This window comes from Molothrus aeneus, chromosome 6 (genome assembly GCF_037042795.1).
Source record: "Molothrus aeneus isolate 106 chromosome 6, BPBGC_Maene_1.0, whole genome shotgun sequence".
Classification (NCBI taxonomy): domain Eukaryota; kingdom Metazoa; phylum Chordata; class Aves; order Passeriformes; family Icteridae; genus Molothrus; species Molothrus aeneus.
In genome coordinates, this window is record NC_089651.1 from 32,918,666 (window position 1) to 32,938,677 (window position 20,012).

A 20,012-nucleotide genomic window follows, 5' to 3' on the forward strand; every position below is an offset into this window, starting at 1 on the left:
CTAGGTAATACCAATAACTTTTACAAACACTCTTGCACTGAGACAGATAGGAAATGCTGCTAAGTATGTCTGCATGCATATAGTCTGGTAGTCAGTGAAATGTGTTCTAAAGTCTTGTAACAAAAGCAGAGTAGTATTTGAACATGCCTATTGAGTAGGCAAAAACAAGTTCCTGAGACACCTTTATTTTTTCACAACTAATATTGGAGAAAAACTTTGGGTTTAACTTAAAAAATAGTTTTTACTAGAACATTTGGAGTGTTCACAAACCAGAAAAAAAACCCTCTGGGCTTTGTTTCTGATATGTGGAAAAAGGTGAATAGGCCCAGAGAGAAAAGAATAAATATCTCATACTGAATCTTTAAAAGCATTATCCAGGGTTTCTTTTCCCCAAGTCTGCAATGTAAAAATCACCAAATATTGGTCAGTTCCTTCTTTGGGAGTACCTTTTTAAGTGCTGCATTTTTAAAAACATGATTTTAATTCTGTGTCTAAACACTGTTGTTTAATTGGATAACTGTGATCTTTATAATCAGGCTTCCAATGTAATAAACTATATGCATGGATTTTCATTATATAATGAACCATTAATAGTTACTTGATGAATATTTCAAGTTACAAAATTTCGAAGAAACTTTAGATTGAAAAAATTAATTCTGATGTAAAGACATGTTGAAAACTTTTCAAAGATCTCTAATGTTATTATTCTTTCATTAAGTACTCCTGCTAGGAAACATAATACTCCTGAAATAGAAAGACAAAGCAAATGTAAAGAAAATCAAAGCATGTTAATAAAGCTGAAATGAAAATGTAGAGAAATCCTGTTTTTCTGATTATCATGCGGGAGCATGTAAAACTGAGGACTAGAATGTAGAGCCACTTCATGTATTCTTATTTTTCTTAACTTTACTATTATGTAGTCCTACACAAAATAGTAAAGAAACATGCATATATAATGTTAGCTCCAATCAAAAACACCAATCCTACAAAAAACTTATGCCTTTAGGTAACAATTAGATTAATTAATTTTACTCATAATATAACTGCTAAACACAGTTATTGAAGATTATTTTCAGGATCTAGACTCACATTAGCAAATTGTTACGTTTTGAAGTGTTTTTTGAATACATTAGATTTTCTTAAGTCTACTTAGAAGAGTGTTGGGAGGAGAGGACATGTATTTTTTAAACTGGACAAGTTTCTCACACATGCTGTCATATTTAGAATACTGTTTCCTGACATAGCACTTTTTTGCTCCTTCAGAATATGACTACACATTTCAGTAGTCTTCAAATTCACAGGCACATGTCAGTTTCACCAGCTGCTCATTAGTTGGTGTATTTTAAAGAAGGTAGGGAAATGTGGAAAGCCTGTTTCTTAGGGAGTGAATCAAGCGTGCAGTGTGAAGGTAATAATGAGGAAACATAATGGGTTAAGAGCAGAGAACTCCCACACTTAATTCCTTCCTGTTAGATGAGCTCCTTCACAAGAGTGTGATCCTTGTAATGTACACATTTATAGCAGTGTTTCTTATTTTAAAAGAGCTGTGATTCATTGTATGGAGGTGGAGAGAACTGAGCTTTTGCACATTAACAATTTTAGATGAAGAAAAAACCCTTTTTTTCTTGCCTTTGCATTTTTGTTAGAACTTTATGAGACAGAGTATTTAAGCATGATGGTTAATTTTATATCAAATTTGATCCTGCCACCAGTTACTTTCTACTTCTGCAGGCTGCTTACTCTGTCACCGAGTATTAGATGTATTACCCACAGAGCAGTAATTACATTTGACACATAATTATTATGGTTTTGATGACAAGAAGGCCTTTTCTTTTCCTGCTTTCATAACATATACTCCTGAAAGTGCTGGCTGGATGAATACAGTTAGTTTAAAAGCACTTGGATTTAAATTGAACCCTGGGACAAAGAAAGAAATGAAAAGAAAGAGTGAGCACATTTGAAAATTCCAGATGATCTCACACAGTCGATTTTGAAAAGGAAAGAAAGCCTTTAAGTGTTGTTAATGCAAAAGGAGAAAGAGCTGCCGGGCTGCAGCCATGCCAGCTCCCCAACAGGAAAGGAGTGCTTTTAAAGTTAATAAACTGAAGGTTTGGAAAAAACGGAGGCTCCTGGCAAGGCCACATAAACTACACAAATGAGTTTCTAATCTTGCCACATGGGCATTTTTCCAACTCTGCACTCTGAGTCACCCCCAGCTGCAGGCCTGGATGAGCGGTTTAATAATCCTTAGCCCTTTTTTCCCTTAAATGATCAGCATCAGAGTATCATGTTTCTGGAGCCTGGAGGCTGTGTGGTATTCAAATAGGGTGAGTTCTTGAAATTCCTCCAAACCTACCTGCAGCTGCCTCTGCATCTCTGCTGAGGTTAGAAAAGCTGGACTTGCATACTTTGTAAATTGCCATCATGTTCCTCCCTCATCTCCTCTTGATTTCTCACAGTGTGTATGGGGCAAAGCCAGGCTAGGAGGATGCAAAGTGTTCTTCCTGTCCTTTTTTTTTAAAAAAAGAAAAGTTAACAAGGCATGGATGGGGTAATGTCAATGCTAGGACTCCTTCCCTGGGAATTGAGTGGTTGTGAAGGAAACCTGAGCAGAAAAAAATGACCTGACTTCCCTCTTGGATCCAAGAGCTGAACATCAGCATCAGGGAAGCTAGATGTAAAGGGTATACCTCCTACTGATGTGAGAGCTTCAATCAGTGCCGAGACAATGATGATCCAATTAATGTACTATAAAGCAGATCTAATTTTAGCCTGGTTTGTTATTGTAAGAGTTCGTAGGGAAGGGTAAAAGGGGAGGTGAAGGCTGCTACAAATGACTAATGCTGCATTTCAGCCTCCTGAGCCATATTTAGTGATGTGGGATATAAACATAAGCTCTCAGTACAATTTTTCCTATTTGACTCCTGTTTCCTTTCTTCTGTTCCCTCTCCTAAAGACAGCTGCTGATAGGCAGGTATTTATTGCGGGTGCTGTGTGGCAGGCGCACCCAGCCGCCCGGGGCGGGTCCAGCGCCGTGCGCTGCCCGGAGCGCTCCCGAGCGCGGCACGGCCCCGCGGGCAGCCCCTGTGCCGGGCCGTGCCTCCGCCGGGAGCCGCCACCCACACTCCCCAGGGTTCAGTGCCCCAGCTGCCCCAGCCCGAGCCTGTAGCCTGTTCAGTGTCACCAGCATGTCGTGGGTGCCCCTCTCTGCCAGTTTCGGCCGTTGCACTTGCTTGGGAGTCAAAGTTTGAGTTCGTTACCTGCGTGAGGTGAGTTTCACGTACCTCCATGGCATTTTGCACATCCTGAATTCTTTTTCTGCAGTGAGTCCACACATATACATTAAACTGCAATTCTCTGGGGCTGTCAGAATTGCAGACCAGCCTGAGGCATGGCAGTATGATAAAGTTTTCAGGCCCTGTTTAGTTAAGGCAGAAAATCTGGGACCCAGCCAATCTATACCACTCAGGGCTCTTTTCACAGTCCAAAATGATTTGGCTTAAACATTTCCAACTGTGATGAGGTCTCATTTCAGTGATTATACAGTCATTCACTTTTCCACATCAACATCAAAGTCATTAACAACTGAGTATTATTGCATTGGCTGGAATTCAGTTAAGGACTAGAGGGATGTTGCTCTTTATTAAGATAAATCATTGCCTTGGTTATGTCACCCATGAAATAATCAATTTACTGTGTTGGTTAATTTCCTCCCTCTTTGATCTGTGAATTAAATTCAGCAGATCATTGTTCCACACAACTGCAGTGGAAAGGATGCTTTAAAATAAATGCACCACATTTTCTAATGGTACAAGTCTGGTAACTGTATAAAACAAGACTGCACATGGCCTGACCTATCTCAACATTTTCCTTTAAAAGCTTGAGGGGAAAATGAACCAGTAGCACCAATTTGGGTTATACTCCCTTGAAGTTCCGGAGAAATGAACCAGAGGAAAGAGAAAAACTAGCAGAACTGATTCTGAGGCCTTCAGAGGAGTTAGGCTGATTGCCATACGAAATGAAAATATTCTATTTCTACCGAAGTATAAGGCTATTTCTTGATAGCCTTCATGAGCTTTGCTTACTGAGATGCTTACTGCAAGAATTTTTTTCAAAAATCCTACTCATAACAAGCCAAATATTAAAAAAACCCACCAAACAAAAACAAACAAACAAAAAAACCTGCACTAAAATCGATTGATATTCCAATCTCCTTTTGCATTGAACTATGCATTCTGAAATTAAACCATGTGTATAAATAAATCTACATTGACTGGAAATCACTTTGCCTGTCAATGGGAAACTGATGATGAGAGCCCAAGTCTGACTCCTCATTTTGCAGAATTTCACAGCAGTGTGGGTATTCAAGTCTCACTTTTCTAATATTATACTCTAACTTTTTAAATTTAAATAGATTTAAATAATCCATGCTCATTAAAAGCAACACAGACTTCTTCAGCATTTCTCTAAGTTCAGATCCATGCCTCTTCTAAAACCTGAGATGTTCTCACATGTATGTCCTTTAAACCCAAGACCATGATCCATCATGAGCTTTGAAAAATAGGAACAGCATGTGATGTAGTTTTAAGGTCAGCATCTAATTTTGTTGGATTTTGAGGAAAACAGTGCATAGGTTTCTGGTTATGCAACCAAGATACAGAATTTCTTCCAAATTTTTACATCTTAAAGCTATATTTATATAATCTTAAAGATTCTAGAACATGTGTTGGTGAGAAGAAGTGCTATTATTTTCAAAAGAAAATGCATATGAAAATACTATTGCTAAAATAGTTGAACTAAAATTCCTGATTGAACTAAAAAAAATCACTTTATTTGCTAACTCCAATTCCCATTACATGAGTAAAATATTCTCACTAATTCTCAGGTCAAAGTTACAAATTAGAGCAATGGATTAAGAAGATATAATACTGTTTCATTATAAGAATCACACCCCCAATTCACTTAAAAATTAATGAAAGCTGATTGCAGATTTGTTTCTATAGCAATTACTTAGAGTGTTTCTCCTTACATTTAACGAAAATTGTGTGTGACTTCATGAAAGAAAAACAATTTGCATTAACAAATTAGTGCATTTGAAAGTCATCTTCATGAAACAAAATATACCCTAGCTGAGTATACAGAAGAATGAACACTAATGAAAGTTCAAAATCAGGACTATGTAGAAATTCATGGTAAATCAGTCAGGATATTCAGAATATGTGAGGAGTCTTAGTATTGAAGAGTTAATTGCTACTGCAGCGAACCTGATTAATGCACATGGCAATTCTATGTTGCTTATAAACCTCCTCAGTTAGCAATCAAATTACTATTTTCTAATTAATTGCATTTGTTAGTTTCTACTTGTCAGTTGTTTCATATTCATCATCCTTTTGCCATTAGTTTCCATTTCTAAATGAATCATTCTAAGAGCAGAAAGTGAAAACATTGCTATTCCTCAAGCATGATTTCTTATTTTGTTGACATGAATGCATAGTAACTGCAAGTTTCTTCAAGCTGTTGTGGAATATTTATTTTTTAGTTGCCATGAGGTCATACACTTGGAGTTTTAAGATGACAGAAACTCCTGGTGGAGTTTTGAACACATTTAGCTTTTGTAATTCTGCTTCAGGCAGTAGCAGGCAAGTTAAACAATCACTGATTGACTTTTATTAACCGATTTGTAAGGCTGATAGGCTCAGGAATGCAACCTATAGACAGATTCTTGAAATACAGCCGAGACAGGAATCTTACAGAAATTCCAAAAATAGGAGGTAATATTCTCCTTGCAAACTAATTTTTTTTCCCCCTTAGATAATATTCTTTACTTTATAAGATATTATTCTTTTTCTGCTTTTTATTTGAAAAGTTCATCAATAAATCTATGATTATTAAAAAATCCCAAATTACCTATCACAGACTTAATTTCAAGAATATGCTATTTTACATGAAAATAAAAAAAAAATTCCCACTAAGGTAACAGAAGAATTAAAGTTAAAATGTTAACTGAAGTAAAATTAGTGTAATGGTTTCCTTGGTATAAACTAGCTAGAAGCCCAGATGAAGATGCTGCACAGTGGACTCCTAATCTGTTCTTGGATTATCCCCTTGCTCTGGGGTAAACTGGAGCCAAGCTGTACTTGGCATGCATTTCTTTCCTGAGAGAGCAACTCAGTTCAACCCAATAAAGGGTTGAGAGGAAGGGGCCAGAGTTCCACCTTTCTCTGTGCTAGCCACCTGTACAGGGTGGCTAGAAACACAGAAACACAGCCCTGCTATACAACACATTCTCCCATCCCATGCTGGTTTTCATAGTTATCCCTCATTTACCATGAGCTCTCTTGGAGGATTAGAGCTGTACAAGCCAGTTCCTGATTGTATAAACCATAAGTTATGTGATATCACAGATTTTGATGCCTGTGCAATCTCAAATTTTTGTTTTAAAGGTTCAGTTTGGATTTATTAAATACATGGCATTTATTTAATTGCTAGATCAAATTAATTTCTCCTATGAACATATAGTTATCATCTAATATTCTAAGGAAAAAAATGTAATTAATGATTTGGGGCTTATGTTTCTCTTCTATTTTTCATTTTGATGTCAAAAAGCATCTGTCATACAGCAGGCATTCCACATATGAGTCCTTAGATTGAAGCAGTAGTTCTACAGTTTTGAAGGGCTTATAGAGACAGCCTCAGGACCTCTAAGTGCATTTACACAGTTGACACAAAACACATTAGTGGAATCGATGTCAATGAAAATGCTTAACATTCTTCTTAAGAAGAGAGGTACAGCAGGATCTTATAACTCTAGTCTGTGTTCTCTGAACCAAAAGAATGCTCATGGTGGGTACTTCTTGCCACTTCCATGTAATTAAACTTTTGAGTAGTATTTCTTGGCATTGGAGTACTACTGATACATGTCCACCATGGAGTAGAACAGAAAAAAAGAAAACCAGACAAATTTATCTAAGCATTTTAATTAATTGTTAAGATGACCTTGCTGATGAGAGGTAAAGACTCAAATTCTGTCCTTAACTGAATCAAAATGGAAACTGCACAGACATGAAAGCCCTCAATTTATAGATATTTAAACCTCCATCTCTTTCAAAATCAAAAGTTGAAACCAGATCAAACTTAATTGCTGACATTTTTAGCATTTTTTTCCTTTTATTTGTCTAAAGAAAGCATCATGTGTGGCATAAACTTCAGCTCATACAATTCGATATTTGGCTGCTGGGAGCTGTAGGTACAGCAGGGATTCTCCACATCGCTGAAATTATCTCTGAAACATACAGGTAAAAAAATCTGTTATGCTATTTTTTTTTAATTAAGCCAACTGTGTCACTTCCTAAAGAGCACTGTACAAAGATCTTGTAACACGCAGTGAAAATGTATAGGTATCCAGTTATTTGTAAATAATATGTCATACACAGTAATTACTACTGAAATGTTTAATCATTTTAATAGGTCTCTTTTAATTCTGTCATCCTTTTGTGTTGATACAGGCTACAACTTCCAGCAACATTACTCCATGCTCTCACTAAAAACAGATCAGTTATAGCATATCCTTTTAAGAAGTTTGAAATAAAATATGCTAAGTATATTAATAATGTGCCAGGTATGTTACGCCCACTGCCAGTTTCAATGCCAGTAAATTATCCTGTTTTGCAAATCATTGCCTATTGCTATTCACAGACTATGTGAATAAATTTCTAGCTTTCATTCATTCTAGGCTCTGGAGCCTAGTGATGGCAGCTCTGGGAAACAGCCTTTGGGCTGAGGGCTGTCCTCTTCATTTTTTGAATGTTCTCCACAAGGGATGGTTCATGGGATTGCTATCAGTATGCTCCAGGGCAAATGCCTCCTTCTGTGGGATGCTTCTGGGGAGCTGTTATCATTGGGCTCCAACTTTAACACCTCCAACCCACTGAAAATCTTTTATCTGTAGCTGTTATCAGTAGGCTTCACAGTTAAAATACCATCACCCAAGAAGGCTGTTTACTGGAATGGCTTTTTTTTAAGTCTCCAGAGTGAAAACTATGCCCCAAGTCTGGAGGAGCAGCCATCAGGATCCAAAGCATCATCTAAACAAAACTTATTTGATAGCTTTGCACTGATGCAGGACACAGAGGAAAGCAGGAGGAAAAAAATGGATGCAGAAGATTCAGGTTAATGACACCAAGAACACAAGAACTGGAACTCATCAACTAATGCTGGCATTTCTAAATAATCCAACAAGAAATGTGATTAGCCAGCTACACTGATAATGTATTAACTCCTGCCAGTCTTCTCAATATCTGCTTCACCTAAGGTAAGAGAACGAGCTCATATACAATTTTGTTAGTATATCAAAGACTGCAAGTGCTATGAAAACTGCTGGTTATACTGCATGAGTACTTGACCAGTGGGAGAAAATTCCATCTGTGTGTTCCTTTGAAGTTTAAGTGCCCTTCACTACAAAAATCAGCTTGTGTTAAAGGATTCTTATGTCTTCTAAACTGGTTTGCCACTCCACTGTTTTACCTCACCCACAGCATCTCCATTCAAATCACAATTCATATGCTTCAGAATGTATTTCCTAACTGATGCTATATTAACCACAGCCCATGTAGCACAGCAATGGAAGAAAAGCCATAATGATCTCAAACCATAAAAACCTGGAGACTGAAAAGCTTTAAGGGTCACTAAACAAAGCATGGGTAATGACTATTATTACTGACAAAGAGTCAGGAAATCTGGGGAAGGAAAAACCTAGCAGGAGAACTCATAGTGCAGGTATAGAGATTCACACACTACTGGCAAAATCAGAATAATGAAACTTTGTACAACCCTTCCAGGAACACCTTGAAAGAATTCATATGTTCCTGAGGCATCAACATTGCTTTAGGAAAATCCTGTTGACCATGAACTCCCAAAATAACCTAGAGAAGTGGGTATTAAAGAGAGAAAACTGCTTGAAGACATCAGTAGCATCTGAGGAGTGATGCAGAAACTGGGGACCCTCAAATGGAGAGGCCAGAACAACTGATATTATTGATAGCTTTGCTCTCTCTCTCCCCTCTAATAGTAAGCTCAGAGCACAGAGACCTTGGAAAAGTATCAAAAGATACAAAGCACAAGCTGGGCATTGGACACTATCAACATCCCAGCTAATTTCAGGGGATTTCCCATTGTAAATGACTGCAGGTAGAGTAAGTGGTAGTTACAGCTAACTCACAACATCTTTTCAGCCCCAAAGAAGGGCATTCTTACATTATAGTTAAATAAGATTAGAAGCTCAATTATTGAGCCTGGACAGAAGCTAAGCCACATCAGCTGCATTCTCACTCCTTTCCTGCCAGACCAGCAGATAATGGAAAAGCCAAAGCAAGACAAGGGAGAACTTTGAGACAAAGCCTGTTTAATTCTTCTGGTTCTTGGGGAGGTTGTTTTTTTCCCCTCTGGCTAAGAAGCTGTCAAAAGGATTCTACCCTAGAATCTCAACCCTGCGGGTTGAGAATTAGAGTGGGCAGCTCTCAAAGACGCGTTGAGGCAAAAGCCTCTGTCAGCTATCCCAGCTCTACAGCAAGCAGTTCAGGCAGACACAACCCATTGGACAAATGCTCTGTGCTCAGGCACAACTGGACTAGAAAGGGTTGTGCTGGGTCTCTGGGAACATGGGGACAAAAGCAGCTCTGTGTGAGGACAAACTGGGGCTGCCCCACACCAGACTGAGCCAGTTCCATGGCAGGCCCATGCCCAGCCCCAGAGGAGCCCTGCAGGCAATAGGGCAGCGCTGCAGCATCAACAGCTTAAGGGTCTCAACATCACAGTGGGCTTTGCCAATCACTGGGTGACTTTGGGATGTCACCTGGTGATGTATGCCAATGATGATGGATCCACCTAGCAATGGATTATGATGTCACCGAGGGGCTGGCGTCCCTCCCTGCACATCACCCAGTCAACGCCACACTCCAACTGACCAAGTTTGCGTGCAGACGCACTGGAGGCTACCACCCAGCCAGGCCAGCGCTGTGCTTCTCCACTGCTGCTGGCCTGGCTAACAATCATTGCCTGAGGGCACAGCAGGGAGCTCTTGCTGCATCTTTTGCTTCTAACTTGCCGCTTCTCCCCATTCCTCCTTCTCTTCCATCTGCTAGTCCTTGTTGCTCTTCCCTTTTCTGCACTTTCTCTCGTGATGCTAGTTTGCTTTCCTCCTGCTCTGGGCTACAGGAAAGCTTTGTACCAGCACTGTGTCAGAGAAGCCCTTTGGTAGCTCTCCAGTTTTTCCGTTAGTTTCTCTGGCCACCAGCATGGCAGGACCCTGGGTTGGCACCTGGAGACCTCATCCCCGACGGGGCCCAATCCTTGCAGAATTCAGCACCCCAGGTCCCAAGTACTGGCTCCCTGGGACAACAGGTAAACCAACTATTAGGGGACATGATAGCACAGCACAGCGCTTGCTTCCACTTAGGAACCTCCTTTCACCACACTAAGAGCAGGCACAGGCCCTTTCACAGGCTTTTCTTCCCAGGTCATATGGCTCATGATCCCACGAAAGACAGAGCCCCTGCATACTCATTTCGAGGGACCAAAGCTCCCTCCACAAGCAGCTGCTCACCAGGTCCTCGGTACTTCATCCATCCATCCATCACCAAGACTGGGAAGTATATGCCACCATCAGCACTTATGATGGGACGTGGCAAGAGCAAGATTGAGGTCACCCCTGGACCCAGTGAGTAGCATTTCTGCAGCCCTTCATCCAGGCCAGACAATCAGGCCTTACTGTTGCCCTGTACCACTGGGGCACAAAGCCCTCTGCTCATGCCCTGAATGGGCTTCAGAGAGTTCCAGATAGAAAAAAAGCAAGACTGAGCACCTCCTCCATCTCCTCCTGACTTCTCCTCTGTGGCTTGCAGTTAGGTTCCCAGCTTCACTTCTTTTCTTGTCTACTTCTCTGTCCCAGGTGATTATGTCACAGAACTTGCCAACAAACACGTCTTCTATACTGCACCGTCCAATCACATGGTGTTCCGGCCCAAGGACTTTAAAAGGTTCCGAACACCAGGTATGGAACTCGGGGAAACACTCTTACAGCCTGTGTGTCCTCCAGGGAGCATCTGCAGCTTCTTAACAGTCCTAGCAAAAAGCCTGGGCAGCAAGACACAGTGTCTGCTCAACAAGCTTTGTGCCGTCCCACAGCACCAACTTCTCCCATCTCACAGAAGAACCGGCACCTCTGGTTTCAAACAGCCAAGGCACACCACATGCAACAAAAGCCAGAGGCACTGGCATGAGGGGCAGGATACCCTTCCTGCTCCTCACAGCCAGCTTGGCACGCTGACTCTCTTCCACCCAGGCACTGCACCCTTTCCCACAGGACTGACCTACGCTGTCTTCCTATTCCATTTCCAGGTCCTGGCACCTACACCTTACCTAGGATTCTAGGACCCAACACAGCATACACTCATGCTCAACCATGCTACTCCATGAAGGGGAAGAGTCTATACCAAAGCTGTTTTCAAGAGTTGGCAAAGGTGAGCTGTGCTTCTGTTCTCTAACAGCAGCAGCAGAAGTGCAGCTGCTCTGCTTAGGGCACAAGGGCCCCAGTGCCTGCCGTATCCCCACATAACGCACGCTTCCCTGCGCCTGCAGCAAAGCACAAGAAGCCACAGGGCCTCTAGCTCTGCTATTACCAGTAACACTGACACCTGAACCCCCCCCCATTTTTCCACACCTGCAGCTTTGGCACAGTACAGCTCACTGGCATTAATGGCAATAATCTCCCCTCATCCTCTGGGAAATCTACCTCTCTTCCCAAGGAGCCCTCATTCCCAAGGCTCCAGGCCTCCCACACTACTCCTCTGGCCAGCCACCTAAAGCAGCACAGTACTCATGGACACCCAGCAAGAATCCACACTGCCTCTTGTACCCACCAACCTCATTGCTTCTCTTGCAGACGCCAGGTCCTGCGGCATTTGCCAAGGTGGATCTGGATGTCTACAAAACCAGGGCTCCCAAATTCTCAATGGGACTAAAAACCAAACTGGCTGGCAAGGATCGGTTTCCAGGTCCGGCAGACTACAACACAGGAAAGGTAAGACAGCCTGTGTACCCTTATGTTATGCTGTACAACCTTAACTTGAGGATAACTAGAGAATGAGGCACCATCTTCACGTCTTTTCTTCCCCTTCCAGGTTGCACTGATCAAGGCCCGGGATCCTGCTTACAGTTTTGGACTGCGACATTCTATCTACAAAGCTTCTTTAATACCTGCAACACATGTTGATTAAAGACGGACACCTGAAGAGATCTTTTTTCTGTTCCTCCTTTGCAGCAGGGTGGGGTAAAGTGTGCGTTGATGTAGACCACTGGCTTCACTGTCTCATGTCTATGCCTCAGTCCAAACATGGCAGGATGAGGGTGAGGGGAGAGCAGTGAGGTAACAGCGTGAGCCACGCTGATATCTCCAACACCACCATTTCACCTAACCAGAGCAAAACACTGTGAAAGCTTTCCAGCCCTGCCTTGCACACTCTCGCCCCATGGCCCATGCTGGCCTCAAGGACAAAGCCCATCTCAGTGCACACAGGTGGCATCTGCCCAAGGTGTGCCCAGAAACACATCTGCCCTGCATGCTCTCTTGTCACAGGCAGGGAGGGGCTCATTTCCACAGGCAAGTCCCCAGACCACTGAGAGCTAAGGAGAAAGAACCATTATTCCCAGTCTGAAAATGGAATCACCATAGAATCCTGCAACAGCCCAGGCGGGAAGGGACCTTGGAAGGTGACCTCAGCCAGCCCTCGTGCAGGAGAGGCAGCCTGGAAGAGACTAGCCAGCACCTAGCCAACCGCAAACTTGATTGTGGCCAGTGATGGGACTCTACTGTGCTCCTGGGGAGCCTGTTGCTCCTCTCTGGCTAAGTGGTGATGCCACAAGGGTACAAAAATCCCCTGATTGCTGGGGAACAGGGTGGGAATGGTTGGAGTGGGCAGCTTTTTCAGGTGCTCCAAGGCAGGGGCCTCTCTCAGCTCTGTGGCCTGCACTTCAGTCGGACTCAGCCTCTCACAAATACACTGATAAAATAATTTAATAATAAAAAAGACAAAAGTGTTACTATGATTACAAGCAGAAAACCCTGAAGCATATGTTATAGGAATGTTAGGAGTGCTGTTTTTAAAGTATTCAGTCAGAGAAACCTTATCAAGAAGTTGACTGGTATCATATGCCTTGTTCAAGAAGCTACGGAAATTGTCATGAGCACCAGTTAGTGTGCTTGGAAAACCCGTCCCTTCCCAACCTAATTTGACTATCAAGTATTCCAATCGGTAGATCTCAGTAGATATGGCCAATTATAGTCTTAGGGTAGGAATATTATTGTAGTTATATAACTAGCGAAACCAATCATTGTAAAGGTTAAACTTGAGAATGGGCAGATGATGCATACTATGGAAAAGAACTGATGTAAAAATGACACAGCAGAAAAGGCATATAAAATGGATGAATTTTGTTTGCAAATCAGAACAAATTCGGAGGAGTAATCCCCCTTTTTCCTGGCACTGAAATACAGAAGTGTCTCCTTGGTCACAACAAATTGGTTTTGGATAAGTGTATTTCACACTGTTTGGTGAAAAAAGCCCTGTGCTCAGGCACCACTGGACTAGAAAGGGTTGTGCTGGGTCTCTGGGAACATGGGGACAAAAACAGCTCTGTGTGAGGACAAACTGGGGCTGCCCCACACCAGACTGAGCCAGTTCCATGGCAGGCCCATGCCCAGCCCCAGAGGAGCCCTGCAGGCAATAGGGCAGTGCTGCAGCATCAACAGCTTAAGGGTCTCAACATCACAGTGGGCTTTGCCAATCACTGGGTGACTTTGGGATGTCACCTGGTGATGTATGCCAATGATGATGGATCCACCTAGCAATGGATTATGATGTCACCGAGGGGCTGGCGTCCCTCCCTGCACATCACCCAGTCAACGCCACACTCCAGCTGAGCAAATTCATGTGTAGACGCGCTGGAGGCTACCCCCAGCCAGGCCAGCGCTGCGTTCTACGCCAACAATTGCTGCCGGAGGGCACAGCAGGAGTTTTTGCCGCATTTTTTGCTTCTAACTTGCCGCTTCTCCCCATTCCTCCTTCTCTTCCATCTGCTAGTCCTTGTTGCTCTTCCCTTTTCTGCACTTTCTCTCGTGATGCTAGTTTGCTTTCCTCCTGCTCTGGGCTACAGGAAAGCTTTGTACCAGCGCTGTGTCAGAGAAGCCCTTTGGTAGCTCTCCAGTTTTTCCGTTAGTTTCTCTGGCCACCAGCATGGAGGGACCCTGGGTCGGCACCTGGAGACCTCATCCCCGACGGGGCCCAATCCTTGCAGAATTCAGCACCCCAGGTCCCAAGTACTGGCTCCCTGGGACAACAGGTAAACCAACTATCAGGGGACATGATAGCACAGCACAGCGCTTGCTTCCACTTAGGAACCTCCTTTCACCACACTAAGAGCAGGCACAGGCCCTTTCACAGGCTTTTCTTCCCAGGTCATATGGCTCATGATCCCACGAAAGACAGAGCCCCTGCATACTCATTTCGAGGGACCAAAGCTCCCTCCACAAGCAGCTGCTCACCAGGTCCTCGGTACTTCATTGAATCATCCATCACCAAGACTGGGAAGCAGGTGGCTCCATCAGCACTTGTCACAGCACGTCCCAAGAGCAAGATTTTGGCCACCCCTGGACCCAGTGAGTAGCATTTCTGCAGCCCTTCATCCAGGCCAGACAATCAGGCCTTACTGTTGCCCTGTACCACTGGGGCACAAAGCCCTCTGCTCATGCCCTGAATGGGCTTCAGAGAGTTCCAGACAGAAAAAAAGCAAGACTGAGCACCTCCTCCACCTCCTCCTGACTTCTCCTCTGTGGCTTGCAGTTAGGCTTCCATCTTCACTTTTCTTGTCTCCTTCTCTGTCCCAGGTGACTACACCACGGATCCTGCAAACAAACATGTCTTCCATACCGCACCGGCGAATAGCCTGGCATCCCGACCCAAGGACTTAAAAGGTTTCCGAACACCAGGTATGGAACTCGGGGAAACAGACACTCTTACAGCCTGTGTGTCCTCCGGGGAGCATCTGCAGCTTCTTCCACAGGCCTAGCAAAAAGCCTGGGCAGCAAGACGCAGTGTCTGCTCAACAGGCTTTGTGCCGTCCCACAGCACCAACTTCTCCCATCTCACAGAAGAACCGGCACCTCTGGTTTCAAACAGCCAAGGCAACACCACATGCAACAAAAGCCAGAGGCACTGGCATGAGGGGCAGGATACCCTTCCTGCTCCTCACAGCCAGCTTGGCACGCTGACTCTCTTCCACCCAGGCACTGCACCCTTTCCCACAGGACTGACCTACGCTGTCTTCCTATTCCATTTCCAGGTCCTGGCACCTACACCTTACCTAGGATTCTAGGACCCAACACAGCATACACTCATGCTCAACCATGCTACTCCATGAAGGGGAAGAGTCTATACCAAAGCTGTTTTCAAGAGTTGGCAAAGGTGAGCTGTGCTTCTGTTCTCTAACAGCAGCAGCAGAAGTGCAGCTGCTCTGCTTAGGGCACAAGGGCCCCAGTGCCTGCCGTATCCCCACATAACGCACGCTTCCCTGCGCCTGCAGCAAAGCACAAGAAGCCACAGGGCCTCTAGCTCTGCTATTACCAGTAACACTGACACCTGAACCCCCCCCCATTTTTCCACACCTGCAGCTTTGGCACAGTACAGCTCACTGGCATTAATGGCAATAATCTCCCCTCATCCTCTGGGAAATCTACCTCTCTTCCCAAGGAGCCCTCATTCCCAAGGCTCCAGGCCTCCCACACTACTCCTCTGGCCAGCCACCTAAAGCAGCACAGTACTCATGGACACCCAGCAAGAATCCACACTGCCTCTTGTACCCACCAACCTCATTGCTTCTCTTGCAGACGCCAGGTCCTGCAGCATTTGCCAAGGTGGATCTGGATGTCTACAAAACCAGGGCTCCCAAATTCTCAATGGGATTAAAAACAAAACTTCCTGGAAAGGGAGCATTTCCAGGTCCAGCAGAATACACCCTGGGAAAGGTAAGGCAGTCAGCCCATCAATGTGTTATGCTGCACAACCTTAACTTGAGGACAGCTCTGGAGAGTGAGGCATTATCTTCACGTCTTTTCTTCCCAATTTCCTCTTCCAGTTGTCAGTAACCAAGGCCCGGGATCCTGCTTACAGTTTTGGACTGCGACATTCTATCTACAAAGCTTCTTTAATACCTGCAACACATGTTGATTAAAGACGGACACCTGAAGAGATCTTTTTTCTGTTCCTCCTTTGCAGCAGGGTGGGGTAAAGTTGGTGTAGACCACTGGCTTCACTGTCTCATGTCTATGCCTCAGTCCAAACATGGCAGGATGAGGGTGAGGGGAGAGCAGTGAGGTAACAGCGTGAGCCACGCTGATATCTCCAACACCACCATTTCACCTAACCAGAGCAAAACACTGTGAAAGCTTTCCAGCCCTGCCTTGCACACTCTCGCCCCATGGCCCATGCTGGCCTCAAGGACAAAGCCCATCTCAGTGCACACAGGTGGCATCTGCCCAAGGTGTGCCCAGAAACACATCTGCCCTGCATGCTCTCTTGTCACAGGCAGGGAGGGGCTCATTTCCACAGGCAAGTCCCCAGACCACTGAGAGCTAAGGAGAAAGAACCATTATTCCCAGTCTGAAAATGGAATCACCATAGAATCCTGCAACAGCCCAGGCTGGAAGGTGGAAGACCTTCCAGACCTTGGAAGGTGACCTCATCCAGCCCTTGTGCGGGAGAGGCAGCCTGGAAGAGACTAGCCAGCACCTAGCCAACCGCAAACTTGATTGTGGCCAGTGATGGGACTCTACTGTGCTCCTGGGGAGCCTGTTGCTCCTCTCTGGCTAAGAGATGATGCCACAAGGATACAAAAATCCCCTGATTGCTGGGGAACAGGGTGGGAATGGTTGGAGTGGGCAGCTTTTTCAGGTGCTCCAAGGCAGGGGCCTCTCTCAGCTCTGTGGCCTGCACTTCAGTCGGACTCAACCCATTAGAGAAAAACCCTTTGCTCAGGCACCACTGGACTGGAAAGGGTTCTGCTGTTTGTCTTCTGTGCGTGGGGAAGAAGCAGGTCTTTGTTAGGACAAACTGGGGCTGCCCCACTGGGGCTGTCTGAGCCATTTCCATAGCAGCCCCATGCTCAGCCCCAGCGGAGCCCCGCAGGCAATGCGGCAGTGCTGCAGCACGGACCGACCGGCGGCTGGCCCCAACCTCCGGTCGGCGGCGTTCGGGTGCTGGTTAACCCTGTGGTTAACCCTGGTTAACGAGGGAAAGGCTGAGTGTGCCAGATTGCGGGAAGAAGCAAGGCAAATTCACGGGACCGAGGCACTCAGCCGGCCGCGTCCTCTGCGGACAGGCATCCCCTGGTAGGTCTTGTGCGGCCGTGCCGAGCTGGACCACGGTGTGCCGAGGAGCTGCAGCGGCGGGAGCCTGGGCAGAGCGGGCCCAGGCTGGAACACGGTGTGCCGAGGAGCTGCAGCGGCGGGAGCCTGGGCAGAGCGGGCCCTGGCTGGAACACGGTGTGCCGAGGAGCTGCAGCGGCGGGAGCCTGGGCAGAGCGGGCCCTGGCTGGAACACGGTGTGCCGAGGAGCTGCAGCGGCGGGAGCCTGGGCAGAGCGGGCCCTGCTGGAACACGGTGTGCCGAGGAGCTGCAGCGGCGGGAGCCTGGGCAGAGCGGGCCCTGGCGCTCCTGAGCGCGGCTCTGGGCAGGAGCCGGCAGCCATGGGAGGCAGCTCCGACTGCGAAAGGGGAGCAGTGGGTGGGTGGTATTAGGGTTTAATTTTCTCACTATCTGAATAAATAACCGTAAATTACACTTATTTCCTCCAGCCGAATCCGTTTCACGCATCGTTATCTCAATTCGCGAGCTTTTACACCTTGTTTTCCGTTCCTGTTTTCCTGCTGAGGAGGAGCTGCGGGGACCTTGATTGCCTGAGGCTCCTCTCAATCCAACCCCGATCAGGCATCTTCCTTGTCAGGGCTTCAGGTGCCCTTCTCTTCATTTTGAAATGCCTGTGGTTAATGGGAAGTGTTTTAACTAAACTTACATGAAGATCGAAGTAAATTAGAAAGATTACAGGAGAACACAAAGTTAGAACAGGAAAATATTTGTTAAAAGTTGCTATTGCAGGGGAGGGACAAAGGCAAATGAAGCTTTGGTTAATAGACTGGATATTCTGTCCTTTGTGGTGCAAGAAAATTTTATGACTGGTTTTTTGAATCTACAAAAGAAATCTCATCGTACCTGTATTCACAGATGAGGTCAGTGATGCTGTGCTCTATGGGAACAGTGCTGAGGCAGCAGTGGACAGATTTTGTTCTGGATAGGTTTTGTGCCCTCATGAGTAAGGTGTGCTTGTCTCACCTGCAAGAAAGGCTGGAGAAATGGTACTCAGGGTGACCTCTTCATCTTGGGACATCCACAGATGTGCAGTGCTGGAGCTGAGTCCTTCCCATTCACAGTGATACAGGGGTGAATGTAGTGCTGAGTACCTGCAGAGCAGCTGTCTGTGATGGAATGTTTGGCTCCTTGCAACTTGTAAGTGTTAAACTTACAGTTTGTTAAGTGGAAGCAGCAGATGTGCTCTGATCCCCCAGCTGTTCTCTCCCCCTTCTGCCCCTGCCCCATCCTTCATTATTCCTGGTTTACCTGTCATCTCAGGGATTGTGTAAGTGAATCCCAGGGTGCAGAACTCTGCCATGATGTGGCCATATGGGTGATGAAACCCCCAGGTGCCCACCCAGGCTCCATCCATGTTGGTGTCTACAAAGCCTATGGCAAGAATAGGAGCCTGGGACCACAGTGCTGCCCAGCCCAGTGCCACACAAGAGCTTGCTCTGACGGGTCTTCTCCTATTTTCTCTTATTCCCAGAAGGTTCAAAGGTGATCCTCTCTGCTCAGCACTCATCAGGCCTCATTCAGGCATTCTGTCCTCTTTGAGTTCCTGGAGACAGGCTGGCAAACTTAAGAGGCTCAGTGTTAGGCTGGGAAGGTTTGTGTGGATGGCACTGGTTCAGAATGGAGTAGAGAAGAACTTGGTGCACCTCACAACTTGGTGCCTATGGGTAAGGCACCTAATATGTTTTCCTCTTGAGAACACAACAAGCAGACCTTGATGATGTCTGCAAGGCAGAAACATGCAATGAGAGAAAAAACAATGTGATTTTTTTATCTAAAAGCTGTATGTTCTTGTAGTTTTGGGTCACATAACATGAATGCAAATTTGAATGCCTCAGACTTCTGTTTCATGTCTTATTTTTCCACGGTCCCTTAATTTATGTTTTTTTCTGGAGAGGGTGATTTGGGCCTGGTGTTTGTAAGCAGAATTTTCTGCTGAAGATAATGTTTAGGAAAAACACCTCTATGCTGCCCCTTTTGGGAGTTTGACAGCCTGAGCATGCAGATGAAGGCAAGAGAGGCCTTTCCCCAGAGTGCAGAAGAAACAGAGCAGACTCCTGCATGCATTGTCAGGTCATGCAAAAAAAAGCTGGATGCCAGCCACAGATGCAGAGTGTTTTCAGACTTCTCCCCAGTAAGTAAATATAGATAAATTCTCCATACATTGGAACTACCAGTGTGCTTAGCAATTATCAAAATACTGGTGGGTCTAATAAGTGTTTTTCATGTTTAAGTGCATCTTAGCTTTAGGGAAGAGTTATTGATGGGGAATTTGTCAAAAACATTAGTGGCATTGTTATTAGTTCACAGTCTTAATGATAGGAAAGCAAACAGCATGTGCACTTTAAGACACTGAATCTCAACTACCCAAAAGGCAAAGCCCAAGACAACTAACTCTCTTCCTGAGACTGTGACTTGTGATTGATCTGGGTTGCTGAGTTTTCTGAGCATTAACCTGAATAATTTAAATATTTCCAGATTGAAAAGCTTTTTGTAGTCAGAAAATCTGAAGTGGCTGCCAGTCCTCTTTAAGAAAAGCCTG

At 45.0% G+C, this 20,012-nt stretch overlaps 2 protein-coding genes across 3 annotated transcripts; both read left to right on the forward strand.

Annotated features, from left to right (window-relative positions):
• Positions 1-8,217: 8,217 nt before the first annotated feature.
• Positions 8,218-12,287, forward strand: LOC136558194 (ciliary microtubule associated protein 1A-like). 2 transcript variants are annotated; one of them, XM_066552514.1, is made up of 6 exons: positions 8,218-8,311; positions 10,514-10,714; positions 10,946-11,047; positions 11,395-11,516; positions 11,939-12,076; positions 12,177-12,287. In XM_066552514.1, the coding sequence occupies exons 2-6, from the start codon at positions 10,519-10,521 to the stop codon at positions 12,270-12,272; spliced, it is 654 nt and encodes a 217-aa protein (XP_066408611.1). In that variant the 5' UTR covers positions 8,218-8,311; positions 10,514-10,518; the 3' UTR covers positions 12,273-12,287. The 2 variants fall into 2 exon arrangements, with proteins under 2 accessions (XP_066408611.1, XP_066408610.1); XM_066552513.1 differs by lacking the exon at positions 8,218-8,311 and adding an exon at positions 9,983-10,398.
• A 1,998-nt stretch (positions 12,288-14,285) lies between these two features.
• On the forward strand, positions 14,286-16,294 carry LOC136558185 (ciliary microtubule associated protein 1A-like). Its single transcript, XM_066552503.1, has 6 exons — positions 14,286-14,394; positions 14,510-14,710; positions 14,939-15,040; positions 15,394-15,515; positions 15,938-16,075; positions 16,186-16,294. The coding sequence occupies exons 1-6, from the start codon at positions 14,289-14,291 to the stop codon at positions 16,279-16,281; spliced, it is 765 nt and encodes a 254-aa protein (XP_066408600.1). The 5' UTR covers positions 14,286-14,288; the 3' UTR covers positions 16,282-16,294.
• The last annotated feature ends 3,718 nt before the right edge of the window (positions 16,295-20,012 follow it).

Excerpts from the sequence above, each read along its gene's own strand:
- LOC136558185 (XM_066552503.1), top strand. The coding sequence starts at position 14,289 with ATGGAGGGACCCTGGGTCGGCACCTGGAGACCTCATCCCCGACGGGGC. Across the intron at positions 15,041-15,393 it reads AAAAGGTTTCCGAACACCAG|GTCCTGGCACCTACACCTTA; the intron begins GTATGGAACTCG and ends TTCCATTTCCAG. Across the intron at positions 15,516-15,937 it reads GTTTTCAAGAGTTGGCAAAG|ACGCCAGGTCCTGCAGCATT; the intron begins GTGAGCTGTGCT and ends CTTCTCTTGCAG.
- LOC136558194 (XM_066552513.1), top strand. The coding sequence starts at position 10,293 with ATGGCAGGACCCTGGGTTGGCACCTGGAGACCTCATCCCCGACGGGGC. Across the intron at positions 11,048-11,394 it reads TAAAAGGTTCCGAACACCAG|GTCCTGGCACCTACACCTTA; the intron begins GTATGGAACTCG and ends TTCCATTTCCAG. Across the intron at positions 11,517-11,938 it reads GTTTTCAAGAGTTGGCAAAG|ACGCCAGGTCCTGCGGCATT; the intron begins GTGAGCTGTGCT and ends CTTCTCTTGCAG.